Here is a 13,132-nt window from a genome sequence, read left to right on the forward strand (position 1 = left end):
ACCCAAAATTTAAAAAGACTCATCTGTTTCTAATGGACTCCGGATTTTTTCTAAACACTCTCCCACGCACTTTTATTCCCAGCTAGAATTGTGCACAGCAGCAACGATACAGATGTGCTGGCAAAATACCTTCTCCTTCAGTTTTTTTTTTTTTTTTGTTTGCTTGTATTCCGTTCAGGTTTTTAAAATAAAGTTTCTTTTTTTCTAATGAAAAAAGTAAATCTAAAGGAAACTGCAAAGAGAAATTGATTCATTCACAAAGAACAGAACATTTCACTTAGGTTCAGGGAAGACTAGCATGCATACACTTAACTCCAGTATAAAATAAATTACTGTCAGAGATTAAAAATACATTGTTTTAGACACGATGTCTTAGTTTCATGCAGTCTTTCAGGTTCATGATGCGCCTTCTTTTCTTAATTACTGAGAAAAAAAACTGTGTGTTTAAATGCTTTTAATTAAAAAACATGTCTTAGCAAAACCTTTCCGAAGTCCTTTTACAAATTAAGATTTTGATTAATATATATCATATAATATATTAATATATATTATTTTCAAATAATTCAATTGACACACACACTTAAGACAGGTATTGGAACAGAGATCATGCAGTTCTGCCCCTTCAGGGGGGCATGCAGAAAGTCTCACACTACATGCAATAACATGGTGGCAGGGAGGTAGAACGGGCAAGAAGGTTTCTCTGCCAATACCCAGTCAAGAACAGACCTTCAAGTCCAGCTCTGGACTTGAAGTTCAGCTCTGCCCAGCACCAAAAAGCAGAAGACGTGTCAGGAGGAAAAAAGAATGCTATTTACTTCCCATGAAGGGAAGGGCAGTGTTCAGTGGTCCATGAGTCTAGTTGACTCTGTCCTGTTCTTGGGATAAGGGATCCCATACTGCTTTCCAGGCAAGGGGACTGGGAGAGGCACCATCTAACCTAGAGATCAAGTGACTTTCCCAAGCATACCCAAGGTTCTCCCACAGACAAGGCCAGCAGTTGAGACAGCCATAATACACTCAGTTACCTTTAATAGAAGGTTCAGACTTCTTTTCTGTTGGTCAACTTTGCCTGAGCTCACCAGCAAAAAAAAAAGAAGAGACAGATGCAGGGACATAGAGATACGGCAGCTCAGCTATTTTCCTAGGCATTGACACACATTTCTTTCCCTTCCTTTTTCCTTTAATTGTTGTCTGCCTTCCCCTTCATTTCTCCAATTCTCTCTGGAGACTGGAGTCTCCAAAATAGCTCCCCCATTCCAGAGCTGGGTTTAGGTTTTTTTTTTTTCTTCACTTATTTTCCACAGAAGGTAGTTCACAGCCATTTGAATCCCAAATTTCTGTTGATGATGTTGTATGTTTGACATTCCTTCAAGGTCAGTATCACTGCAAATAAGCCACAAGACTCAAATCAAGCTGCAAAAACGTAGGTAGCTGCTAAGCAGCTTCATTCTTAGAGGTAATAACAAATTCAAATTGCAAAAAATATGCACAAAGTCAGCAGATTAAATTTGTTGTTTGTGTTAATGCACTTCTGCAGTGACAGCATCCACCCCACTTGCAAGCAGTTCATTTAAAAATACAGGAGAGAAAAAAAATCAATCCTCGAACTACACAGGGTGATCATTGATTTACACCTAGGAGAGAGACACAAATTGTTTGGAGTATTTTCTTTCTAATATGCGCTGTGACTTGTACCACTGATAGATCACTACTAACCTTTGCCATGTCCATAATTGCAGCTGTTACCCTTTGGCAAACTACATGATCATCTGCTCAGTAAGCTGTGGAAACTTTCAGCCTTCTTGGCAATGTTCTACATCAAGAGACATGTACTCCAGCCACAAAAAAAAAAACTAACCTGAAGGAAACATAACTGACTTTATCCAAGCTCTCAAAATCAAACTGTAGGTGAGGAAGTATGGCGGCAACCAGCATAGTGCTTGAAGCAATAAGTTAGCAAATGTTTAAGGTTCTGTGTTGCCTTGATCAAGCACTTGATTTCAGCACATGGAATGAGTATACAGAAGCTATGCAGAGGTGCAATCTTATAAAGAGGCACATCCAAGGCTAAGGCAGAGTGCTTTCTGCCCCACTATTGAAAGAGGAGAATCAGTAAACTTGGAAGAGCCCTTAGCACGCTGCAGCTGTTGGAAGTGAGAGTAGAAACTGCACCTTTGAGGGATTAATGTCCCAGTTACCACTTTATGAGCCGTATCCCCTCTCCCAGGGCCTGAAAAACTATGAATTCTCACCACAGATAACACCAGACCCTGTATTTGTCTCTGGGTCTCAGCACTAGCCTCTATTCTCTCTCTTTCTTCTCTGAACACTATCACATAACGTTCAGAGAGTGTACCTTGACCATCAAACAGAAGAGTAAGCATTTGCATGTAACCCTCTGACATGAGCAAGCCAGTGACAACACATTAGAGATCCATCCTTTTCTTTCTGCCAGACTTTCCTGCTTATTGCCATTTGTATTCCAGGCCTCCTCAACAATCTGGTGGACTTCAAAAACTGCTGGAGGAGTTCTTATCTTCATGCATCTGCCACATGCAATTTCCCATGCAACTATCTTGCTGCTAGTATGGATTTTTGTGCTCGTGGCCTTGGGGTGTGCCCCAGAATGAAAGAGACATTCCTGTCTTCTGTGAAGGCAGGATGTCTGTCTTCCCTTAATGGAGAGCCTTTGCAGCAGTTACTTTTGGAGCCTTGTACTTTACTGCAGGGCTAACAAATAGAGGCCATACACTCTTGACTAAACTCAGCAAGATTTCTAAATCCAGATAGCCCTGATGGATTTGATTTTACAGCTTTATGAATCCAAACCTTTCATTTCTAGTCAGGGAACAAGGCTCTCCCAGTACATCACCATTCATATACATCAATCTCTCCTAATGTCTGTCCTTTTGCCAGCATATGAGCAAGCAAATAGATCTCCACAACTAACAGTTGAACTACATTCTGAACTTCTGTCTCTTTAAGAACCAGTAGCTTATATTTTCAGCATCCCATTTCACCAGGAAGGTCTGAATTAATTGTAATGCATCATTCACTAGACTCCTTTCTGGTTCCAAATTCACTGCACCAGAGAGCGTTTCCTATGCAACACAAGCCAAAATTTCAGCACTGACGAACTCTATTTATGCCAAAACCATGCACCTGGCAAGAAAATACCACTTTTCTCTGCTTCAATGATGAAAAGTAAAAAAAAGGAAGTCAGAAAGATTCAGATGTAGAGCAATAGATATTAAAATCAAAAGTAAGCAGAACTTCCTTCGAAGTGGATAGAAAACCAAGGAGAAGCATCTTTTTCTCTGCCATGAATAAATCCTAGACAAACTACTTAATATAGGTGGAATTTTTTTATTTCCCCCTCTCTGAGACAGGAAACTTCCTTCTCATCCATGTCACTCTAGTCCAAGCAGGCTTTCAGCAAGCAGAGCCTCAGCAGGAGAAATCTCAGTTCAGCTCTTTGTGGGACACCTCTACAATCAGCCGAAGGTTACACATTTCCTCCAAGGATACTAAATAAGCAACTCTGCTCTCAGTGCCTGCTTGCAAGTAAGACAAACACAAGTAAGATCCCTGCAGACACAGTTGAGAGCATTTGTATGATTCTAAGAGCAACAGACCCAACAGAGGCAGGCAAATATAGAAGGAAGGTTTCTCAAAAAAGGCACAGGAAAAAAGGACCTGGCCGGTTTTTCAACTCCTGGTTTGGATCGTGGATGGAATAAGTCATCTGACCATCACGGCAGTTGTTTCATTGGTATCATCTGAATAGCAACAATTTACCTCCTTGGAAGATACCTTGCTCCTTGGTGTTAATGGGAATTCCTGAAGAACAAATTAAGCCCTACAGGTGCCATTGTAGGATCTGGCATCAAATAAATTAAAAAAGAAGATTCAAGGCTGGTATAGATTTGTCAGCCTTGAACAGCATGTCTGTTTTGTTTTTGTGGAAGCACTGAGACACCTACACGTCATTTTCCTTTCTATCTTTGTCTTGGCAACAGACATCATGATTACACTCAATCAAATTTCTTGAAGAAAATCTCTTTGCCAGCAGTATACATTAAAAAAAAAAAAAAAAAGCCTATAACATAATTCCTTGCGAAAAATGTATCCATCAGATAGGCCACCTATCCCAGGTTTCTGCATCCTGTCACTGGATCCCAGGAAGAAGAGATCAGAACCTCCTTGACCACTTCCCCTCCTCAAGAATCTGTAGAGAACAATGAGGTGACCCCTCTATCTCCTTTTCTCCAAAGAAAAAAGAAAAACACAAAAAACCAGGTCCTTAACCACTCCTCAGAGGACATTCCTTCCAGTCATCTCCCCAGCTTTGTTGCCCTCCTCTGGACACATTCAACTACCTTAAAAACCTTATTAATTTATGGGAACTGCAGACAGTACAGGCAGAAGTTAGATGAGAACAAAGGTAGGTGCCCCCCCAACATCTATCACATGCTACAGTGGCCTTGACACCTCCTGTCTCTTGTCATATTCTTCAGTCTTCATGATTTGGATGCCCCTGACAGCAAAATGAAAGACCTCACGTGCTAAAGGTTTCAAGGATCAGACAAAATAGATCCCAGAGGTAAATATCAGCACTGTTTGTTGGCACCATGTCTTGGAGTTCTGCATTACAGTTTCTGTCCTGCTACAGAACTTCATATATTAACAAAACAGTGGAGCACAGCCTCGTTGATGTACAAGGTGCCAGAGCAGGATGGAAGCTCTGCAGAGAACCAGAAAGGTGAGAAACAAAAGAATGCATTGGACAAGGAGAAGACAGAAACCACCGTGTTTATTTCACAGTCTGTTCCCCCCTGGACAGGTCTGTATTGCCTCTAACTGCACTCAATCTAGCTGACTTCTCCAGGAAAAAGTAAGGACTTAATCCCCACACCACAAGCTACTAAAATGAGGCAAATGCATCAGCAGAATATACAGAAGGTCACTGCTAAGATGTATGGTTTTCATTCAAGCTTATCTGGCATTCACACATACATCTTCAGTAATGTACACTTAGCACAGGGCTGCTTTTTCTGAGTTTATGGACAGTGACTTAAATCCCATTACCTCCAAGAGTGTTTAAATCTCTGTCTACCTTTAAGCAAGGGGACTCCCTCTGGACTATGTTTTGTTCTATACACAGCTGGATCAAAGTTGCTGGTAAAGGACATGAAGCAGGCAGTGCCTCCCTGCTGACATATTCCAAATGGCAATCTGGCTGCATTTGACTTCTGCCTACAGTATTTTAAGAGTCTTTATGAACTAAAACCAGTGTCCACCAATTCTTGACAGCTAAAGCAATGCATGTGAAGTAGCAGTCCTCACTCTACACTGCTGCCAATAAAACAGAAAATCATGCCCATAATATCTGTCACAGTGATTATCTGTCCAGAAATGCAGATGTTTCCTTCCTTCTAGTGGGGCTTGCACTGCACAATGAATACAAGGGGTGCTGGAAGCAGGAAGAAGTAGTATAGACAGTACCACTCACACAAATCATTATATGTGAAAGGAGTTACGTGATTTATGCACAATCTGATATTAGGAAAAGTCAATATTTAAGGCAGGCATCCCAAACTTATCCTATCTAGTTCTTGCCATTTCTCGTATTCAAGGCAATAAAAGTAGCACATTAAAAGGGATCAGCACAACATATAATATAGAGTTGGAGCTACTGTGTGTTCTGTTCATCTTCACAGCATTCTAGTCTGCAAAATGCCGGTTTCTACAGCAAGAAATCTCTCTCTCTTCAAACACAGTATGATTCAAATTCTGACAAGTCCTCCTCTTTTCCATAGGTTTTCCTCTCCTCTTTTTCGTCTGAAAATGCCTCAAACCCTTGGCCCTCAAGTCACCCAGTAATAGAATGACACCCAGCAGAGCTTCATGAAGTTCACTGTCTCCTATTTCAATCCGGTTTCCCTATCTGTTTGAAGAGGAGGTGATATGCTGCAGTACAACATGGGAGTCAGATGTTCCTTCACCCTTTGTTTTCACACACAAACTTAAGAATAAATAAACAATGCCCACCGAAAAGATTATAGCTAAACTCCCCCGGGGCCCATTTCAGGTCCTCCACTTCCAGCTTCTTCCTGGGAAGTCAAACACATTGGTCATGATGACAGAAGTCCAGAGCTCTGATCCGGTTTGGTAAAGAGCATTTCTAGCGTAAAATACAGTCATGAAATCACTCTGATTGTCTTCATTTGGTGAACTGTCACACAGTTCCTGTGAACAGGAGCAGCAAAGTGACCAATCAGCCTGGCTACACACCTATGTCAATGTCTGCTGATGCAGCAGGGTCAGAGGTACAAAATATCCCCTTGCTGTAACTTCTGTGGAAGAAGCAGAAGCTTTAAACCCTTAGGTTTCTTCTTGATATTTTCTTCTTGTCTTACACAGCTAATCAGCATCATGACCTCTCTATGGGTTCTGTCACTGTCAGACAACAAATGGAGTGACTGTCATACAGAGTGTTGAAAGGTCTGAGAAGTACAAAAAAAAAAAAAAAAAAAAAAGCCCACAGTAGCAAATTGGCCAAATAAGCTTATATTTTCCTGGACCACAGTCTCCACTGCTAATGAAAGGGTCAAGGATTTTTCCATTTAGGGGCCAGGGATTTGGAAAGACACATTTCAAGCTGGTCAAACTCCAGGCATAAAATGCTGCCAACACCAACAGCAAAATCCCAGTGCTGGCAGTACAGCAGAGGATGACCTTCCATTGCACAGAAATAGCAGGCTTTTGCAGACCCCCTTTAACAACAAGTCAGGGAAAGGACACATTCTACTTCAGCAATACAATAACACGTCAAACTGATTCCACAAAACTTAGATCTCCTAACCACACAGACTTCAAAACAAAGCACCTCTACCTCACATAACTGCCTTTTCTTGCTTGTTAACTTAGCTCGCCTACCCTTCAAAACACCTTGCTCCCTTCTTCCCCTCTGACTGGCAAAACTGCAAGGAAAAGCAAATCCTGTCATCCTATGCCATTAGAGACAAGGGTAACATCTTCAAAGTTTGCTTCAAAGGCGATGGGAAAACTCGCACGGAAAGTGTCCTCCTAAGGCTACGGTTACTGCTAATTAGCAGAGAGTGAGACCTCCTCTTCCTCAATAAGGTGAGTGAGGAGGCAGGAGAACCATGATGCTTCTCTTTCAGTACCTCCTCTGATCACTCCATTAGGACACAACCTGGTCTCAAAGTCCTCACATGCTTCAGAGTCCTGCATAGTCCTATCCAGCAGAGAAAGGTCAAAAGCACCCCACCTGCAAACCAAATCCAGGCTGTTAGCTATCATAAGCTCTGGCCTAAGCCCCACTTTGGTGCTGGACACTGGGAAGAGAAAATTACATACCCATTATGCTCAGTCGAGGACACCTAGTTGGCCCTCAGCCTCTGTGAGTTGTCACCAGCTGAGATAGTTGAAGGGTTAAACTATCATAGCTGTAGGTGGTCTGCAAGCAGTATCTATAGCAAGTCTGATTCTCTGTAAATTAAGGGGGACCTTACTGAGAAAACTGCAGTACTTTTTTTTCTTTCTTCCAGGAGTGCCAGAAGAGATTTTGAAAATGGGATAAAAACTATTCAAAAAATCTTATCAGACAGCCAAATGAATTCAGAGATGTTCCGGGAAAAGCCGCATCAAACTAAAATCAAAGAGCCATGAAATCCACACAAAGGTCTCCCTGAAAGTGAGGATAATAAAAAGGTCACTAGCAGATCACACCATGTATCCTAGGCAAAGCACACCTGTCAATCACTAGAGGTTTGGTGCTTTGCTCAGTTTGAGCATCTCCCTTTGGATGTCAGAACTGGCATACAAAAAGAGTTCTGGCCCCATAATTAAGGAAACAAACTATAACTTCTAGTCCTTGACTTGCTGTACCAGTGTGGCCAGCTTACATGGTTTACATCAGCTTGGGCTTTAACTCTTGTGAGAAACGAGTGTCCAAAACGACCTTTACTTTCCATATTACATTTGCACTGGGAGATCCTGTTTTTCTTCATTGAAACTATTTCTAATTTAAAACTAGGACTCTGCTTAATGAATTAGCATTTCCTGGATTTTACCACTCTGCAGAGACTTCTCCTTTATTGAGTAAGTGGGCAAGTTCCAGACACATTAAGTCAATCTGGCAGAAGAGCTGGTGCCCTGGGCAGCATCTTGAAAGGCATCAGGAACTCAGACTTCACAAAAAGATGCTTTTCGAATTTGCATTCTCAGCAAGTCCTATTATCATACAATATCAATCCTGACTGGGGTATGCAACACTATATTAGAATGAATGTCTGCCCAGAGTGAATGCTGTTAAGCACGGGCACACACTGCTTCCAACACAAGGTTAAGTCACTAAGCTGCAAAAGAAGACACGCATCTCAGCTGATACTCCTTTGCTGCAGCCCTCCTCCCCCTGCCTTTAACTGCAGTCTCTAAGCAGTTATTTCCCTTTAGTGGATTCATGGATCTTCAGCTGCAGTGGCTGTATCTCCAGTTTGCAGGTACACTTGTCCATTTCTGTGCAAGCAACCTTATTAATACTATAATGAATAGTGCAAAACCTGCATGTCTCAGAACTACTTCTCCTTCAAAACACGCACCGTAGAGTAATGAAACATAACACTGCTACCACACAAACTGTTATCTTCTCACATAGAGGTCTTCATATATTTCTATTTCATGCAACCAAATTAGTCCCTTTTTCTCCAATTTTATCTTCCTATTCAAAACACACCAGCTAAAACTTGGGTTGCTTGGTCTGTTCTCAACTGTGAGAGTTTTGATCCCCTGGTGAAAAACACCCACCACTTGCAAAGATGAGAACACTTCTTCCATGCCAGAGAGTCCTGCAGTACATGCTGAAGTTGTATATGACATCAATATCACCACACATTAAACATTCACAAAGTTCCACAACTCTACAGTTTATTCAAAGGAAAAACAATGGAAAACGCACACATGAAAAACAGTACAAGAGAGAATGACTTCCTCTGAGGCCAACTATTCCAGTTCCCAGTAGCAGCCAGCATTGCCCCAGTGACAACATTGCCTAGACCCAATGTTCAGGTCAAGCAGCCTAGAAAGGCAGCAAAACTGGCAGAATGAAGAAACCTTATTCCTAAATGCTTATGTGTTATTTTCAATTTCCCACACAGACCTTTTCTGTCTTCCACTATTAGGTTAAAACAATCCATCATACATGGAAGCTAAGATACTGAAACACATAGAAGTTTGGCCTCAAACCCAGGTAGGGTGTGGGGGGGCACTTTACTACTGTTTCCCTCCTTATTGTGCCAACATTCTTATTAAAAGTAACTCTCAAAATACCAGGTGCAAAAATTTCTACTCTGGGCGTTTTTTGTTCAAGATTTGGCCAGTGTTTGGGGCAAAGATGAAAAGAGGGCTTACACACACACACAGACAAAATGCCACTCTTTCTTTGGGTTTACTCTGCTGATACCAGTCTGCAGCCTTTATAATGCCAGTCTCAGTGGCATGGCATGAAGCAAAGCAAGACCTGCACACTGTACAGCAGGATATGCAGTCAGTTGGTAGGGTGCCAGATGAGGCATGACCCAGGGCCTGCACACCTTGTGTGGGAAGCCTCTTCTCTGACATGGGGCTTTGGTCTCTGCTTGTTGCTGCCCTCTCCTGCTCACACTCTTCAAACACTTTGCTCTGGGATCATGAATCAGTGACAAGCATGCTCTTCCAAGTCCTCGAAGAGCTATTCCAGCTGCAGACCCCACCACTGTAGACCATGCCCTCTCTTGCCAGATGCAAAGGGGAGGGGTGGGAGGGATTCAAGGCTCCTCACATGCCAACCACACTTACCTCCTAGAGCTTGTTTCATAACAAAATCCATGATGAGGGCTTTGGGCTGCTCCCACCTTCACACCTCACATGCACAGAGACCAGGAATCCTTGGAGGGCAGCCTGCAAAAAGGCACAATCAAAAGAGGACTAGTGTCTCTAGGAAAAGAAAAGGCTGATACCCGGTCTTTCTCAGCTCTCTCTCCACAGCCTTCCCCCCTTGTCTGAGAGCAGACAACTTTTCAATTCTCCATCCCTTCAGGCCCTGTTTTGCACGACAAGGCACCTGAGGAGCAGAGCTGCATGCTGGTGAGCGGTCACCGGGTGGGAGGAGGCAGGGGAATGCAGTAGTTCCTCCAGACAGGGCAAGTGGCCGGGAGCAAGCGTGGAGGAGCAGTGCGGTGCCCCTCCAGGCTTGTCTCCTGCAGACGGGCAGGAAGGGGTTAAACCTTTGAACTTTCTTGTTTCCCCGCCTGCCTCTCGCCCTCTCGGCTTTCGGAGGGCTTGCTCCGGAGTGTCAGCTCCGCCGGGGACCGCCGAGGGGGCATTTGAAGGTGAAGCGCCCTGCGAGTGCCTGGGAGGACAAGCGGAGGATGCCGGGGCGATCTGGGTGCGGACGCAGCCCGGGTGGCGGGATGGAAAGCTCAAACGCGGGGCAGGGCCCCCCGCCCGAACCCCTGGGAAAGCCCCCCCAGCGCAATGCCAGCGAGGGCTGCAACCTCCGCAGGATGAGCCGGGAGGGCTGGAGGCTGAGACCGGCCGGCCGCAGGTGCAGCTCAGCAGCCCCGCCGCGCACGATGCTGCCTCCAGCTGCTGGCCCCGGCCGCGGCCACCCCCGCCCGGCTCCTGCACCGGGTCACAGCCGTGCCAGCACCAGGGCTGTCCCCGTCCCCGTGTGCCCGCACCCCGCCTCTCCTCTCTGCCCCTCCCGGCGCGGCCCCGCGCCGGTACCTCGCTCGGCGGCGGGCGCGGTGCTGAGACGGGCCGGCGGCGAGTGGCTGCGGCTCCTCTGCTCCCCGGGAGGCTCCGGCCGGCGCCCGTGAGCCTGAGGGCTGCCGGGGAAGTTGCGGGTGCAGTGTGGAGGAGAGGGAATGACTCCAGACCTTCTCCCTACTTTTCCCCCGCGCCCCTCTTTTTATCACAGCATTTCCGGACCATCCCACCGACACGGTCCCTCCTTCCTCCTCCCCTCGTTGCGGGAGCTGGACTGTCTCCCTCCCCCTGCCTCCGGCTCCCCCGCCCCTTCCCTGCACCTCCCTGGCCCCTCGGTGCTCGCCGCGGAGGAGGCCTCCAGAGCTCCCCTAGCCCCTCGGAGGGGTGCGTGTGTTTGCGTGTCCCCCACCCCATCTCCGGCTGTCTGCAGCAGCCAGGTGTCCTTGCGCTTTGCCGTGGGGGAAGGAGGGGAGGTGTCAGCTCGTTGTTGCATTTTGCAATCGCTTCCTTGCATCTCCTCGGGAGTCTGTGTGTGTGCCAGGGGAAATATCTGCAAACACGGCTTCCTGCAAAAGGGAGAGGGTGTGGGAAAGCGTTCTGCGTCCTCTGCTCTGAGTCCTTCACGGGGATCCCCTCTCATTCCCTAGGTCCCGAAAGGAGTTGGAGAGGCAAGGAAGAAGACAGGGAAGGAGCAGACCCTTCTCCTCCCTCCCGCTTCGACTCGGATATACTGTGGCCGGAGAAGAATCGCCGGCTGCACGTCTCTGTGCTTTCGCTAACCAGGCTGGGGGGAGGGAGGAGAGGTGAAGTGGGGCGGGAGGGGGAAAGAGGAAAGTCGCCTCCCTGCTATTGCCGGTTGAAGGACGCGAGTGCAGCGATCCATTGTCCAGCCCGGATTCGGGACAGCATCTGAAGGTGAGGAGGAAGGAGCTGCGAGGGCTACTTGACAGAGTAGAGCAATGCCCTCCCACGGCACCGGCACCCACCTTTAGGGATGCCTACCGCCGGCTTGGAGCAGGGTGGGGAGGGGACGAGTTCTGCTGCTGATCCACGCTCCTCTCCAGCAGGAGAGGTGGGACAACAACCCCCGAAGTAACCTATATGGGTCTGAAAGGAGGGAGGGGGCTAGAGCAGAATGGTGCTGGCAGTAGTGTGAGCCCGGGGATGGGGGAGCAGCGGCGCCTGCATTCTGGGGAGGCGCTGGCACGGCCCGTGGGCGACCTCCTCTGAAGGTCAGGGAGGACGCCGGAGCTGTACCTGGCACCGCTGGGAAAGGCGTGTAGATCCAGCAGGCACGACAGAAATCTTTCCCGGGGCAGCGATGCCGGCCACTGTGGCTCCGCAATCTGCAAAGCTCTTGAGTGCCAGCTGCAGATGCGGGATGCAGTCCATGCTTTTAATCTCAGGACAGTGCCTACCCACCCGGCTCTGCCTCGGTGCCCCATGCCTTTCAGTGTTTAAGAGGCACTTGGACAATGCCCCTTACAAAATGCTTTAATTTTCAATCATCCTCAAGTGGTCAGGCAGTTGGGCTAGATTATCATTTTAGGTCCTTCCACTGAACTGTTCTGCTATTCAGTTCTACGAGCTCTCAGAAAACCACTTTTGCAACAGACTCTGTTGTCAGTCTAGGAAACTCAGCTGGGTAGGCATGTGCTACACTTTTACTAAAAAATTTCAGAAAGAAAAAGTTAATACTAAGAGGGAGTGGAGAACCCTCTTCTTTTAAGCCTTAACTCCCCCCGAGAATTTGCAATTCAAAGGACATAATGCCATATTTTTGATGCTCTCTTTTCCATACATACCATAGGAGTGTCTCAGCAAAAAAATTACTGTGCTCAAGAAATTAATCTAGGAGACTGCTGGAGCTGTGTGCCTGGGTTCCTGTGCAATTAACACAGTATTTGCAAATCTGTGTTGCCTCACTAAGTGCCCATATAACTTTAAGGAGGTCTTATAGTTTGGTTCTGTCGCAAAACACCTCACATTCCTTCATCATATGATTGCTGTTGAAGAGAAAGGCAGTGTCCCCACCCCACACTATTAAACCTCCACATGCACACATTGCTCTTATATCCTGGAGTTCAGGAAAGAACAATTCAAATACCCTCAAATACAAGGATTAGAGAAGTGTGGACTAACAGCTAGAACACCCAGTTGCCTAAAATCACCTTTCTTCTTCATGCTTTGGATCATACTGCATCAAGTAACTCCTGTAGCAGCCAGGACTCAGCACAGCCAAATGAGGTTGCTGAGAAATCTCGTGCTTTCTGTTCACAGGCTCCTTACAAGCTTTGCAACAGCAACTGTCCTTCTTTGTGTGCAGAGAATAGTGATGTCATCCACAGGGGCTTTCAGA

General features: G+C 46.0%; 1 protein-coding gene across 1 annotated transcript in view; it reads right to left on the bottom strand.

The window, feature by feature from the left end:
* Positions 1 to 10,989, bottom strand: part of CPLX1 (complexin 1) — a 116,461-nt gene extending 105,472 nt beyond the window's left edge. Inside the window, exons 1-2 of the mRNA XM_051777528.1 lie at positions 10,792 to 10,989; positions 9,862 to 9,963 (exon numbers count right to left, since the gene is read on the bottom strand). Coding sequence (XP_051633488.1) covers positions 9,862 to 9,892 — 31 coding nt within the window. The 5' untranslated portion in view covers positions 9,893 to 9,963; positions 10,792 to 10,989. The remainder of the gene's footprint in view (positions 1 to 9,861; positions 9,964 to 10,791) is intronic.
* Positions 10,990 to 13,132: the final 2,143 nt, after the last annotated feature.

Source organism: Manacus candei, unplaced genomic scaffold, assembly GCF_025592945.1.
Source record: "Manacus candei isolate 608988 ecotype Guabito, Panama unplaced genomic scaffold, ASM2559294v1 h1tg000010l, whole genome shotgun sequence".
In the NCBI taxonomy this organism is placed as follows: domain Eukaryota; kingdom Metazoa; phylum Chordata; class Aves; order Passeriformes; family Pipridae; genus Manacus; species Manacus candei.